The 15,744-nt window shown below is 41.0% G+C and overlaps 1 protein-coding gene across 3 annotated transcripts in view; it reads right to left on the bottom strand.

Annotated features, from left to right (window-relative positions):
• Positions 1-1,591: 1,591 nt before the first annotated feature.
• Positions 1,592-15,744, bottom strand: part of PHF11 (PHD finger protein 11) — a 30,319-nt gene continuing 16,166 nt past the window's right edge. For all 3 annotated transcript variants that reach the window (XM_075919070.1, XM_075919072.1, XM_075919071.1), the window contains 5 exons: positions 11,731-11,789; positions 7,911-7,977; positions 4,984-5,106; positions 3,825-3,896; positions 1,592-1,781 (listed from right to left, as the gene is read on the bottom strand). In XM_075919070.1, coding sequence (XP_075775185.1) covers positions 1,645-1,781; positions 3,825-3,896; positions 4,984-5,106; positions 7,911-7,977; positions 11,731-11,789 — 458 coding nt within the window. In that variant the 3' untranslated portion in view covers positions 1,592-1,644. The remainder of the gene's footprint in view (positions 1,782-3,824; positions 3,897-4,983; positions 5,107-7,910; positions 7,978-11,730; positions 11,790-15,744) is intronic.

The following is a 15,744-nucleotide window of genomic DNA, read 5'->3' as shown; positions in this document are numbered from 1 at the left end:
TGCATTATTAACTTTATATAACAGTAAGTGAAGTGTTAAATGCACCAAGAGATATTTTATTTTTAAGTAGTTTAATTTCATGTATTTCGTAGTAAGGCAGCAAAGGCTCTTGAGTATATTTAAGAAAAAAATCTTACTATGACTCTCCTATTGTACTGCATCTTCTGTTACAGCTGTGCTCTGAAGTATGATGAATCTAGGGATGTAAGCAAAAGCTTATTGGATACTCGACACACTAGTCGACTAGTCGGTTCCCCCCTCTTGCTGCCTCTATCACAAAGAGGCAGCAATGGGGGGGTAAGAGGAGGGAGTGTTGGGGCAAAGCTGGTTTAAAAGCCGGTTCCCCCCAGCTCCAGCTCTGTGGGAGGGGGCAGGGGCACAGCGGCAGCTTTCCAATGATGAAATGTACAAGAGTCCCCGCTGGGGCTCTTGTACATTTCACAGTGGAAGCGCTCATGGAACTGGGGGTTAGCAGAGGACTCCTTGCTGGCCCCAGTTCCACGTGGCATTCAATCTTTGAAATGCCAAGAGCCCCAGTGAGGGCTCTTGTGCATTTCAAAGCAGAAGCGCTATGGGGAGCCTGGGATCAGCGGGGGGCAGAGTCAGCGGAAAACTCAGACTCCTCCACTGACCCCAGGCTCCATGTGGTGCTTCTGTTTTGAAATGTACAAGAGCCTCCACTCGGGCTCTTGCACATTTCAAAGGCAGAACATGCTAGTTCTTTTCGACTAATGGAATAGTCGATGGAAATCCCATCAACTATTTGATTAGTTAATTAATCAAAATTTAACATTCCTAGATGAAGCCAAGGGTTTTTTGAGAACTGGTAAAGCTGTGGATTAGCCACAGGAAACTACAGGGCTGTACTGTAAACACAAATATTTTGGTGCATAAACTGTTTTTTGTTACTAGTTTTCCTCAACACACAGCTTTCTTTACAAAAAACATTTTATTGTCAAGTTTTTCATTACCTTGCAATTCTGTAGCTAAATGTTCTGCTTTTCTGTATTTAAACAATTAATATTATAATCTTAAGACAAAATAACACATGGAAGCCATAAATGTTCTTACTGTAGTACTTGACTCCCTAACTATTTTACATAAATGATTTTTCAGAGGGTGATCACCAGCCATCCTTAAGTGTTTGCAAGCAACTAAAGGATACCACCTCTCTCCATTGAAGTTAAAACAGAATTGCTTACGCGAACCATAAAATGAGAAAGCATAATAAAAAACACCTTCTGCTTCTTCGAACTCAGAAGGCTTCTTCAAGTGCAAGTCTTGTTAATTCTTCTTTGGAAAGCCTTAACAATTATTTTGTCTGCTGTCTCTAATAAGCAGACATTGAATCACAGATAAATCACATGATAGGGGTTGCTGTAACTGAAATTATTTTAAAAAGTGGCTTGTGGAGTACTTAAAAAAAAAACCTTGTACAGAAGGATTTTAAATTTTAACACTCTTTAAACCACACAAAATTGAAAAGGAAAAGGACAAATAACAAAGTTATTGCAAAAGTGAGGTATAAAACATGAATAAACCACCTAATTGTTTCTTGTGTGCCCTCAACAAATCTCTTTTATACATTGACCATGAGTAGAAAATCTTTAATATGGAATTGATATAGAGAGAAGTAAGTATTGGTTATTCAGACACTGAACTAGATGCACTAGCTATATTTTCCTGGAAAGGAATGACTTCTTTTAAATCTTTCAGTAGTTCAATCTGGGTATCCAGTTTTTTCCGTGTTTCCAGAAGCTCCTGAAGTTTTTTCTCTGTTCCTGTAATAACAAAACAAAAAGCACTGTTCACAGTAAAGAACATAAATATAGGCATATTCATATAATTTAACAAGAGTGTTATCTCTGGCTTTAAGTAAAAGTTGTGATTTAATATTAAATCTTCATACCTTTCTCAAACAAAATTCCTTAAGCTAACCACTACTATGGTTGGTCTCTACCAAAAGGTGGTATTTTTACTTTATTTGAATAAAATCAATATAAGCACTGGAGTTGCTGAACTGTGGAAGAGTGGGGAATACATAGTCTGTGTCTACATTGGCACCCTTTTTCGGAAAAGAGATGCTAATGAGACAAGTTGGAATTGCAAATGCCGCGGGGGATTTAAATATCACTCGCGGCATTTGCATGAACATGGCTGCCGCTTTTTTCCGGCTCGGGGCTTTGCTAGAGAAAAGCGCCAGTCTAGACGGGATCTTTCGGAAAATAAAGCTTTTTCCGGAAGATCCCTTATTCCTGATTTTAAGAGGAATAAGGGATCTTCTGGAAAAGGCTTTATTTTCCGAAAGATCCCGTCTAGACTGGCGCTTTTCTCCGGCAAAGCTCCAAGCTGGAAAAAAGCGGCAGCCATGTTCATGCAAATACCGTGGGGGATATTTAAATCCCCTGCGGCATTTGCAATTCCGACTTGTCTCATAAGCATCCCTTTTCCGGAAAAGGGTGCCAATGTAGACACAGCCTTGCAGTTTCCATTTACTTCAATTGGATTTGTAAACACTCAGCACCTCTGCAAATCAGGCCATCAGATTACTACTAGAGACTTGGCTGCTACCCTAGCTCTCAACTATGACTGAAAAATACTCCCTTCTATGCAGTCAGATGTAGCTTGTATAGTCTCATGACTTCCATGACTGTTTCAAAATGCCATATGGTCAGATTCTATCCAGTGGAGAAAGTTAAAACTGAAGGAAAAGCAATGGAAAGGGCCAAAGTTTCTAAGAGCAGCCTTCATGTGGATGCATGTGTTCCAGCATTAGTTTCCAAAGCATCTATCTTCATTATCAAAGCACAAGGTTGTGTGCGCACAGAGACTGTGTAGGCCCAAAACACACACCCGTGTATTCTCCTTGATGCACTGTTTTCAAAATTGGTTGTTTCTATAGATGCATTAACAAATGCACAGCAGAAGGAGAACATATCCCTTCCAATACACTTCTGCCTTCTCAACTATCTTCCCCTTAATTTCCCCATTTTCATTCCTTTCCCTCTGCCCTTTTAGGCTTCTTTCAAAGAATCTCAGGGCTGATTTATGTCACTGGGCAAGATTGATCTAAGTTACACAAGTTCAGCTGAAGTTCCCATACTTAGATCTGGTTACAGCAATGTCGTCACTGCACTGTGTGGACAAGAGACACTCTTCTGTCAGTCGACTCTCTTGTACTTCTCATTGAAGTGGAGTACTGGAATTTACACTAGCGTGATCTGCAGTTGATTCATCGTGTCTATATTACACTCTGTAAAAATTGACCCTCATTGGATCGATCGCTGCCCATTGATTCAGCCGGTAGCAGACCCTTACTACTGCCCTTACTAATATCCTTACTATTTGCACCACTACTACATATATATCATTTGAAGCGGATGGAGTTCTATGAGCTAACTGTTGGAATCAGGAAAATAGAAAGACCTGTTTAAACAGTCAGCCTGAAAGATCTGAGTTCTATCTAAAATGAATGGCTGAATAATGGCCTTGGAGAAATATAGGACAAAACCCAAACCGCTGGGAAATCCTGTGATATAAGTATGTCATGTAGGAGAGAGGCAGGGTCCACTGAATCAAGAAGTCAGAAGAGGTTCTTGATACTCAAATTGTTAAAACCATACAGAGCCTTCATGTCCTGCTTTAAATCAGACAGACAGGGCTGTTGACATATGTTACTGGGGATAGTGATGCCAATGATTGCACCTGGGTATCCATACAACATTAAGGAAGTGTGCTATAGAGCTTTGAAAAATAACTTTAATTCTAAAAATTACTCGTATGGGAGAATTACTTAATATAGTAGCATATATACATTTACATACCTGAATGAACATTTGTAAGTACATTTTCAAACAGGCTACAGTCAAAAAGTGATATTACTGTTTCCTCGTATTCTAGGGGTTGGAAAAAAAAGTTGATTTACTGTCAACTTAAACTTTAAAAATGCACAATTATATTTACCAATCTGTTCATTACACAAGTTGTTTTAGCTATGAGGCTTTAAGCTCAGAAAGTTAGAATAATGGGAAAAATACTAACCTCCGTTCTGCTATTTTTATACCAAGGCAGAAGTGTCCATTTCACAATCCTGATTCACAAATTTTCAATGGCCCATAAGATATAAATGGGATTCTCATTATGTTTTACATACAGTCTGTACCACTTCAATACAGGCCCATTTAAATCGGGCCTTTGTGTCTGGTAACCAAGTTCATGTAATGTATTTAATCAGTTTTAAAATCTAGTTTATTGCAACACTTCTGGGACCATATGATAGAAGTGTCTGGCAACCAATTTAATTGCTATTTGCAAATCACATGACATGAAAGTGTCCAGTAAAAGAGCCTAAAAATTGTTTACATTTCTAAATGCATGAAGCAACTTTGTAACATCCTTAAATGGGGTTTATTACTATAATATAGTTAAATTATAGTTCAGTGCCAGGCTTTCTCCATGAATTTATAAAGCTAGGGGGACTGCTTCAAGAAAAGTGTTTTGTACAAATCACTGTTTCAAAACCCTGACTTAACACATTTTATGCATTTTTTTCATATACTGTAACTATATTTAACACAAAGTGCTGATCACTCTCTGGTCAAATAAAGCAGAACCCAAGTCGAGATAAAATCTTCACAACCCTCAAACACCCTCCTCTTTAAATGTCTAGTACATCTTGCAGTGTACCCAGTATCTGGCAGCCTAAGCTCTGTGTATGTATGTTGGTGGAAGGAGCTTGATTAAAAAATGCCAGATTTGAGGCACTTTCACAGAGAATGAGTTATTGGCAGCTCTTTCCTCTCATGTCACTAACACCCTACTATAGTAGTATAGCAGAATAAAAGAGAGTCTCTTAAGTAACCAACACTCAAACCATTCAGAGCTCCAAAAAGATGAGCATGACTCAAAGCTAAAGGTATTAAGAATTAAATGGCTCAGCTCAGAATCTCTATCGAAAGCAGAGCTCCTGTTTGTTTCCAGTACCTGTTTCAGAAGTGTTGTCATCCATCAGTTTTTCCTTTGCAAGTTGAAGTGTGTCTAGCATCTCTTTAAATATGCCATCCAGGAGTCCAGCCTGCTTGCACTTCCTAAAAAAGTCTATTTTTCCTGTAAAAATATAGAACACGCACTTTTACTGAAATTGTGTTTCAGCACAGTCACTGCAGTATCTAGAAGCCCCTTACACAACTGTAGCAGCTCCTATTCGCCCTCTTCTGGATGTGATTTGGACAACAGCTAAAAAACTACAGTCATGGCTATTCATGCAGATTTCTGGTTGTTCTAATTTTAATTAATTTGCCTTATTGCAGGTCTACTTTATATGTCAACTTTGTGGCTGTGGAATAACTAGAAAAATGTATGTACTATTTTTTCTTAGTCTGTGTTAGGGCAGCAGAACAGTCATCAATTATGCTAAAAAGGCTAGGAGGCACGTGTATGTATACTTTGTATTAAAGTGTGAACCTCCTTTGTTTTGAAAAACGATAAATTGTGTCTTTATTTGAAAGGCTTGAATAAAGACCTCTGGAGATGGTATAACAAATCCCATGATTAAAGCAAGGGTTCTCAATTAAAAGAGCTGCTGAACACTTATAAGCAACTTTGGACAACATGCCAAAAACAAAAAATTACTATTCGCTCTGTGTTTGTTTCTTCGCACAACATTTTCATGAAAAGAGGCTGTTTTTTCTACGGTCATTTGCTCCTGCAGGGTTTTTTTGGCATCTTAAATCATGATCTTACATTTTGACATCAGTGATTGTGAAGAGGATTATGAGGATGCAGCTCTAAGAATTAGGACTTCAGGTGGAAAATAAATTACAGGAATAAGTGCCAGTTAAAAGACTAATGTATATATATATTCTTATTGGGGAGAATTTGAGAGAAAGGAAGCAGTTCTGCTTATTATACAGGATGTCTTAAAATGTACAAATAAAATATTCCAGTATTTTTATGAGGGTCTTCTGATAATTGAAAGACAGTTGTAGGAGTAATACAGATTGGTATAATTTAAAAAAAAATGGGAATGTATTTCAAACTCAATGAATTTAGCCACCATACATAGTAGGTAAATGCCACTTTTGCCTTACAACCCTTTTTTCAAATACAAAATCTCTCAAGCCTGGTCCTACAATAAATTGCACAATTCTAGCTACATGGATAACATAGCTGGAGTTGACATAGATTAGGATGAATTATTGTGGTGTCTACACCTCTCTGGGTCAACGGGAGAAACACTCCCATTGACTTACCTTACACATCTAGTTCTGGTGAAGCACTAGAGTCAACAGGAGATCAATTAGGGATGTAAAATTCTGGTTAAAAAGTTAAATGGTTAAACGGAATGTTTAACTAGTTAACTGTGAGCCTGTGGCGGGGAGCTGCATTGGACAGGCTGGGTCAAGCCCACCGCGGTGCGGGTGGGGGCTGCTCTGGTCAGGCTGGGAAGGGCCTGCTGCACACCAGCGTGCTGCTTCAGCCCAGCTGGACTGGACCATCTGCCGCTCAGGGCACAGCTGGCCCGGTCAGGCTGGAGCACCCTCCTGCCTGTGCAGTTGGCCCAACTGGGCTGGAGCAGCTCCCCACCCACATGGCATGGTTGGCCTTGCTGGGTGGCACAGCCCCCACCTCTCCTGTCCACAGCACGCCAGTAAGGCTCATGCTTACTGGGTAAGTGGTTAACTAGTTAACCCTGAATATCTCTAAGAGCGCTCTGCAGTCAATTTAGCAGGTCTTCACTAGACCCAGTAAATCAATCCTGGTGGATTGATCACTATAGCGCTGATACCAGGTAAACACAGACATACTCTAATTATTTGGGAGAGTAATCCCAATGGGTAATTACAAGAATGCTTTTTTGCAGTATAAAGAATTGGAAAGGAATGCTACTTACTAAGCAGGCTGCTTGACAACTTGCTTTACTACAGAAACATTCAATTACAAGTGCTAAATCAAAATAGAACACACATATTACAATGCATTTTATAATGTAGTGTACATCCACTATTCAAAGATAGTGCTTCCCTTTGAAGTAATAATTGCATGGTGACCTAAAACATTTGAGGAGCTCATTACCAACCAGCTGTAACGGGAAACATCTTTGAATAGTTTTTGTACTGAAATGGGCTTGACATCCTCTCACCTGTAATCCTAACTGGTTACTGGCCTCAAGTCTCCTCATTCTGTTAGCCACAACAGGGTTTTTCATAAATTAGTTAACAGTTTTTTGGTGATTTTCAAGGCCCTCACTGCCCCGTTGCAACACAAAATTAAGGACTAAAAAATGCAAAATTAAGGACTAACACCCACCAATGTGTTATATAACTTATGGCTCTAAGGTGCCACAGGACTGCTCGTTGTTTTAAAGCCCCTACAATGGTAACCTTACCTTCTGCCCCCACAAGCCCACATCATAGCAGCCTTCTCAATATCTCCCCCGATTTGCTCCTCCTTTCCCCTTAAAGGAGGCTAATGTTAATTTTCCAGCTAAGTGTAATTTTCCTTGCTAACTGTAATCTACTTTTATATCTGGAGGGAGGAGAGTAGGCAGAAGCTGAGGCGTCCATGTTTGCTATGAGCCTAGGGATGAGGAGTTCTGAGACCAGCACCCACTCAGCATAGAGGGATTATATAACCACTGAGGAGCCACCGACTCTTATTGGATAATAATGACCCTCTGCCAAAGTAGAGGGGGTTTGCTCCCTACACGATTATTTTGAAATCACACAGCTGTTCTGCAAAACAGAATCCCTCTCCCTTGCTAGCCTGTGGAGAACTGGCTAACTGAGAGAAGGAGGAAAGGTAAGATTGAGATTCAGCTGCTTTGCAGCATGTCTGACCCCAGACTGGCCATTTCAGTACAATTTATGATAGCATCAAAGAGCTGTAATAATATGAATGGTTTCTCAAACCTTTGTGTTTGTTATGTTTTTTCCTTAAAAGACGTAAACTATTTTCTGCTGCTGTCTCTTCAGTGCTCTATTGAAAACAAAACAAAATACTGTACATTTATACCAGTAGGGACATTTACTGCTTAGAGTAAAGAAAACAACTATTTCTACATTTACTAAGGCTATGTCTACAATACCTGCCTTAGCAGCAGCACGGCTGCACCACTGTAAGGTCTCCTGTGTAGCAACTCTAGACCAGCTGGAGAGAGTTCACCTGCCAGCATAAACCACCCCCAACAAGCAGCAGTAGCTGTGTCAGCAGGAGGGGGTCTCTACTGACCTAGCACTGTCCACACCAGCACTTTTGTTGGTAAAACTTATGCTGATCAAGGGTGTGGGTTTTTTTTATATTCCTGACCAACAAATGTGTTAGTGTACCCAAAGCCTGAGAGAGAAAAATAGCCAGTATTTAAATAGTTACACCTAGTTTGTCTAAAGTCATTTAGCCTGTGTGTTTACAATAAAAAAATAAACAACCAAAGAAGGGCAACAAAAAGGATATGATTTAAAAAAGACCCTCTAAACCCTTTTCTGATTTTAGTGTTCTGATTACTATAAATAACCAAAATAAACCCATATTGAGATAATCTGTAAGTGAAATTATAACTTGCTGTATTGGTATGATAGATGTACCAGTCTAATGTTTAATCCACAAATCCATGGAAGTGGATAAGGTGTTCGAAGGATATGAAGCTGTTGAGGGAAAAAAAATTACACTTTGGACTATTCCAGATCCCAGAGATGTTTCTGGTTAGTACTGTGACAAGTGATTTACGCTGAATTAACTAAAGGCATATGGAGGCCTTCTGCATCTTATTGCCTGTGTCCGTGTTCATTTCTGAAGTACTCTCAGATGGGGAAAACTGCAGAAGTAGCGCTGCATGCATGCTGGGCCAAATTCATCCTTGGAGCAATTCCACTGTTTTGTAGCCCAGTGTCTCCCACATTTCTGAATGTCTGTCGGCTACAGAGAGGAATAGAACAGCCCAGGCATCCAGAATTGGGGGACACTTGCTAGCAGAAAAAAAATTCTGGGTAAGAACATTTCCTATTTAAGTGGATTTATAGACAAAGATTAGTTTGTCTAAATATGCTTATCTACCAATCAAAATAGTACTCTGAAAGCTGAGGATTCTCCATACACCCTCTTTTGGTTTGCCTTTAACATCAAGGTTTTGGAGTTGTAGCAAATATTTGTCTACAGAAGAAAGCTTGACATGTCTTCCCATGGAAACGTAGGAATTCTCCTTCTCTCTGTTAGCAGGGTTGTCACCATGCATAAAGTGTATCCTGCTCTTTAGAAACCAGTGTGCTGCTCTCCAGCTGAGAACCAGAAGACTGAGCTATGATTTTGTCCTGAACTCTGAGCTCGGTGTGGCATCCCCTGAAACATCTGTGCCAGCACATTTTTCGTGTTTAGAATATAATCAAGTAATGAACTTTTACATCCTGTCATTTTAAATATCTTCATAATCATGGGTGTAACTCGGGATGTTGGAGGCTCTCTTTAGCTTTTTATATCCATAGATCACATATATGTATTTGTAGTGCACTCAGGTGGAATTTTAACCCCATGAAATTCAATAGGAGCTTTGATGTGGATTTCAATGAAGCCAGGATATCATCCTGAGAGTCTAAATAAATTGGAGTGAAAAGTCTGCTTTACAAACAAAAACCACAGACATGTTTTGGCCTAAGGCCTTCATGAAAGTCCAGAAGCAGTCTTAGGTTGAGAGAGCCTTCAGGTTAAGATTTAAAATCTGTCCATATAGTTGTATTGTAGTTTCTCAAATGAAGTAAATGATAGCTAAAATGAATGTGAGTTACTAATAAAGGGATGCCAGGTGTTGGCCCATGATAATGCGGTATTTGGCTATCTAAATCCTCCATGTTTAAGGAAAAATCACTCTTCTCATATGCTTCAGAATCCTGCTGCCCTAGTATGGCTGATTGTCATATCAGACAATGATGTCATAGAATCTCATGTGTTTTCGTGTGACCTGGCACTTTACAGAAGAAATACAAATCAGGAAAAAACAAACAAACAAACAAACAAACAAACAAACAAACCACCTTTCTGTATAAGCCAAGATCACAGTCACAGAGCCAAAACCGCCCTGGGTTTAAGTGGCCACAATTCCAGTGCAGTTGCACTAGATGATTCCAGGGTAGAATTAGCTCCACTCAAAGTATATGTGAAGGTGAAATGTATTGCTCCAAGGGAATTGCAAGATTGAAGTAAGGAAATATAAACTGCTGTACAGGAAATCCAAGGAACTACAGACCAGTCAGTGTCACCTCAGTCTCTGGAAAAATCATGGCAGGGATCCTGAAGGAATCCATTTTGAAGCACTTGGAAGAGAGGAAAGTGATCAGGAACACTCAGCATGGATTCACCAAGGGCAACTCATGCCTGACCGATCTGTTTGCCTTCTGTTATGGCTCTGTAGATATGGGGAAGGCGGTGGACATGATATACCTCGACTTTAGCAAAGCTTTTGATACGGTCTCCCACAGTAATCTTGCCAGCATATTAAGGAAGTATAGATTGGATAAATGGACTGTAAGGTGGATAGAAAGCTGGCTAGATTGTTGGACTCAACAGGCAGTGATCAATGGCTCGATGTCTGGTTGGCGGTCGGTGTCAAGCAGAGTGACCCAAGGATCTGTTCTTCGACCGGTTTTGTTCAACATCTTTATTAATGACCTGGATGAAGGGATGGATTGCACCCTTAGCATGTTCTCAGATGACACTAAGCTAAGGGGAGAGGTTGATATGCTGGAGGGTAGGGATTCAGTTCAGAGTGACCGAAACAAATTGGAGAATTGGGCCAAAAAAAATCTGAGGTTCAACAAGAACAAGTGCAGGATTCTGCACTTGGGACGGAAGAATTCAAGGATTATTATAGGATGGGGACTGACTGGCTAAGCAGCAGTTCTGAAGAAAAGGACCTGGGCATTACAGAGAGGCAGAAGCTGCATATGCGTCAAGAGTGTGCCCTTGTAGCCAAAAAGATTAATGGCATAGTAGGGTGCATTAGAAGGATCTAGAGTAGTGATTATTCCCCTCTATTCGGCACTGGTGAGGCCACATCTGGAGTATTGCGTCCAATTCCGGGGCCCCTGTTACAGAAAGGATGAGGACGCATTGGAGAAAGTCCATCAGAGAGCAACCAAAATGATTAAAGGGCTGGAGTACATGAGGAAAGGATGAGAGATTTGTGCTTATGTAGTTTACAGAAGAGAAGAATGAGGGGAGGATTTGATAGCAGCCTGTAACTACCTGAAGAGGGCTTCCAAAGAGGATGAAGAGAGGCTGTTTTCAGTGGTGACAGATGACAGAACGAGGAGCAATGGTCTCAAGTTACAGTGGGGGACGTCTAGGTTGGATACTAGGAAAAACTGTTTCACTAGGAGGGTGGTGAAGCACTGGAATGGGTTACATAGGGAAGTGATGGACTCTCCATCCCTAGAGCTTTTTAAGTCCTGGCTTGACAAAGGCCTGGCTGGGTTGATTTAGTTGGGGTTGGTCCTGCTTAAGCAGGGGGTTGGACTCAATGACCTCCTAAGGTCTCTTCCAACCCTATGATTCTATTAAATGTGGCTGCTCCTGTGAGCATGGCTCAAGTCATTGCCTGATTTCCCATTTGTGAAATATGCTCACACAGTCTCTTGCTGAAATCCAGCTAAACTCATAACACAAAAATGGATTCCTCCATGTCTTTAGCTACAATGGTGGGTAGGTTTGAAATACAGCTACTTGGATTCCAATTACCATTACCATTTTTTCCGTGAAGGCGGAAGATTTCATTCCATTCCTATTCCTCTTATTGTCTGCATCTAGAAATCAAAAGACAGCATTTTTAGACAAAAGATAGATCATTTCACACTTAATTTTTACATCTGTCATTCTGGGGACTATAAAGGCAAACACTTTGGATAATAGTCACAGCATTTTAGCTTCCCTGACTTTCTAACATTTCAGATGGACATTAATTTAATGAAATCTAAAATATAGCTGAATCACTAAAGATGCCTAAAAAGGCATGTAAATAATTACACATTTCCTCTAGGATTTCTTTCCTCCTAAAATTGTAAAGAAAACTTCAGATTTTTAACTCTACATTGCACAGTAATTTCCACTCCCGAGTTTGGGCTAACAGACAGAAGTAAAACATGTATTTTTAAAAGAAACATTTCAAATAAGAGTTGTTACAAATAGTTCAGAAAGCAGTTTTAATCTACAAATGAACCCATGTTTATTTTAATGCAACTCATGACTAGAACTATTTTGTGAATGTAAATTTATTCAGAGAAATTTACCACAAATCACCTCATATACAGTGGTCTTTCACAAACTTTAACCAAACAACCTCCTGAAAAACTCAGAAAAAAATTCTATATAGAAACAATTTTACTTTTGTGTCAGGTTTGTGTTGTTTGTAAAGTATTTAGCAATGTTTACATGAAAACAGGGATCTTTGTTCTTAAAAGTTCACCTGCTCCCACTTTGTACTTGCTGCCAAAATGTGTCAAACTTTCTTAGATATCATGCTAGCTCCCATGGAAGTGATTCCACCATTGAAAACAGAGACTTATGACTTCTGGCAAGGCATAAGCAGCAAGCGCAGATAATGAACTGAAGAACACAGATGCTGTTTTCATGTAAATGTTCTTAGCAAGTGAAAAAACCCCAAACCACTGAAACCCACAAACTGGAAACGGAACTGAAAAAGAGGCTATACAATCCTTCTTTATTTCCAAAATTAATTGCCTCTGTGTGGTCAAATGTGTGAAGGTATTATTATTATTAATTATTATTATTATTATACACCACTCTTTTGGGAGGAACTAATCAATCCATTTTTGACAGTAGGGCCAAATCTTCAAACATAAGAGCCTAAAGTTAAGTTTATAATTAAGTGCCAAGTTTCCATTGGTGCTGAGCACCCACAGCTTCCACTGACTTAAAAGGAGTTGTAGGCACTCTGAACTGTTTCAAAATAATTGTATCATTTATTTAGGCACTTAACTTTAGTCACCCAAATTTGAAAACATTCATTCACACACAAAGAGCTATTCACTAAGAGCGCCCCCTTGTCTAAGCATATGTCTATGCTGCCCACATTACAACTCTGCCACTGCAGCATTGTGAAGTGGACAGTGTAGTCATGCTGTATCTCCAGGGGAAGCTCTCTTGGGATCATACCACAAAATGGTATGGCTACAGATTAATGAGGTACTCCATGGGTTTTTTATCGCCATCAGATCTCACAAATTAAGGAATATTTGTACTTGGTGAATATTCATTGGGTTTAGAATGCAATATAAAAGCACCCATGGCATCAATTAAAGCCACGTTTCATAAAATAAAATGTCCACAAATCAACAGAGCCACCCACAACTAAGAAACGAAGCACTTCACCTTCCCCAGAAACATTATTCTCACTGCAATTCCCAAATGAAAAATAGATAGAATTTCCAGTATTCTTTTCAAGTCTATTGCTCTAAACCATCTAAGGTCTTGTCTATACTTACTTGGAAGGTTGAATTAAGATACACAACTCCAGCTATGTTAATGGCCTAGCTGGAGTCGACTTGCCTTAATTTTACCTTCAGCGCCATCTCCACTGCGGGAGGTTGATGGGAGCAAACACTCCTGGCAACTTCCCTTACTCCTCATGAATCAAGGAGTAATGGCGTCAATGGGGGAGCCATCAGCATTTGATTTAGTGGGTCTTTACTAGACTCACTAAATCGAACTCCGTAAGATTGATCATTGCAGCGTCAATCTTCTTGGTAGTGAAGATGTGGCTTTAGACCAGTGGAGGAAGTGTGTTTCAAAGATTCCCTTATGAATGGACATCACTCCATCTCCATCCCTCCAGCTTAAGCACCTCTACTGATATTAATTGCAGCAGTATTGCGCTGGAAGAGAGGCTGTTCTCAGGAAACCTAATGGTATTAGTGCACTTTTTTGACCCAATCAGTAGAAATTGATGGTATTGTCTTTGATGCAATTTTGTTTACTTGCAAGAAATGTACAAAGTCCTTCACTAAATACAGGAGGAACCAAAAATAAAAGGAGTAGTTCCTTAAGGTTGAGCTACACTCTGTGAAGTTAGCTTGAAGTAAGTCATCTTGCATCAACCTATTTGTGTACATGTCTACACTCAAACTGGTGTCCTGCCAACATAAGTGCCTCCCTATGGGGACACAGTAATGCCATCCCTCCAAACAGCATTGAGACATGGTCAACCCACTGTGGTCAATTCAGTGCAAGTGTAGACACCACACAACCCAGTGGTGGGCAACTTGCGGCCCAAGAACTACATGTGGCCCATCAGAATTCTATGTGTAGCCCATGAGACATTTTATTTACTATTGCCCATGATTCTGCTGGTTTCCGTCTGCATAATTTCTTTCCTACTAGTATTACTGTAGTGACAGACACTTACAGCTAGGGCACATGAAGTGAAGGGCGTACTGACTGCATACAACATTGACTGTGAAAGCCATGTGCTCCCACTGCATTCAAACTGCTGCTATGGTTCATTTGGCACATCCTGCAAACTCTAGGTATGCAAGCGAAATTAGCCAAACTACCCTATCCTGGGTCCATTTGCTGGCCTAGGTTGCCCATTGCCCAGCACTTTGGATACCTCCAGGGAGCCACAGACACAGACTCCTGCTGTTTCCCTCAGCAAGGAGAATGAGGGACATACAGCCTGAGGATCCAATTATGCCACAAGACAGGATCTTTCCAAAACTCCACTGCAGTCTAGACAATCCCAGCAACTGACCATGAGTGAATCCAATGTCAGGGAAGGAACCTCAGGTAACCCATTACAGCAGGGGTAGGCAATAATTTTTGAGGGCAGGGCTCCTCCAAGAATTTGATAAGAGGTCAAGGGTTGCACTCTTCCATGATATTAATGGAGAAGGTGCAGGGTCTGGGATGGAGGATGGATGAAGAAGAGAGCTCAAAGTAGGGGAGTGAGGTGCAGGAGGTGGCGTGCAGTATGGGAGTGAGTTTGGGTGAAGGAGGGAGTTGTGACCTGATGCAGAGGACTGGGATGTAGGGTCCGGGAGGAGGTATGGGTGCAGAAGATTATGACCTGGGATAGGGATGTAGGAGGAGGTGCAGGGGTTTGAGCAGTGACTTAAGGCAGGAGTATATGGGGGGAGCAGAGGGTTGGAGAGGAAGGGAGTGGGTGGGATGCAAGGTGCAGGCTCCGGCTGGGAGGTGCTTACTTTAGGTGGTTCCTGTCCAGCAGTCCAGCCAGACCCTGGCACAGACTCCCTGCCTTCTGTGCCCCCCCACAGCGCTCAAAGCAACCAACTGCAGGAGCCATGTGCTCTCCGCATGCCCTTTGGGTGGGTGGGGGGGAAGCGCCACACACTGCAAGCACAGCCCAGGCAAGATTGTGCTGGGGGCAGCGCACAAAGCTCCCTCCTCCTGGGGCATGCAGTGCACAGAGAGCACCCAGCCCCCACAGCTGGCTGTTTTGAGCATTGGGCCATGGGATGATGGCAGGCTAGAGACAGTGGTTTGGCATGTCACATCTAGCCCACCCTTATATTATAATGCTTAAAAGAGCAGATGCCACTGACCCCAATGTTGTAGGGCACTAGAACACAAAGATGCACAGTTATTATCTGCTTTTCATTCCCCTGTAGACTTAGCCAGGGACCGAGGAGATATGGGCGTGGGTGGGAGGCACAGGCAGATCAGTATGTACCCTTGAATCCTGATGGGAGACAACAATGAAACTTCCATGGACATACTTTGCAG

This window comes from Pelodiscus sinensis, chromosome 1, assembly GCF_049634645.1.
Source record: "Pelodiscus sinensis isolate JC-2024 chromosome 1, ASM4963464v1, whole genome shotgun sequence".
Classification (NCBI taxonomy): domain Eukaryota; kingdom Metazoa; phylum Chordata; order Testudines; family Trionychidae; genus Pelodiscus; species Pelodiscus sinensis.
This window is presented reverse-complemented; position numbering and strand designations above follow the sequence as displayed.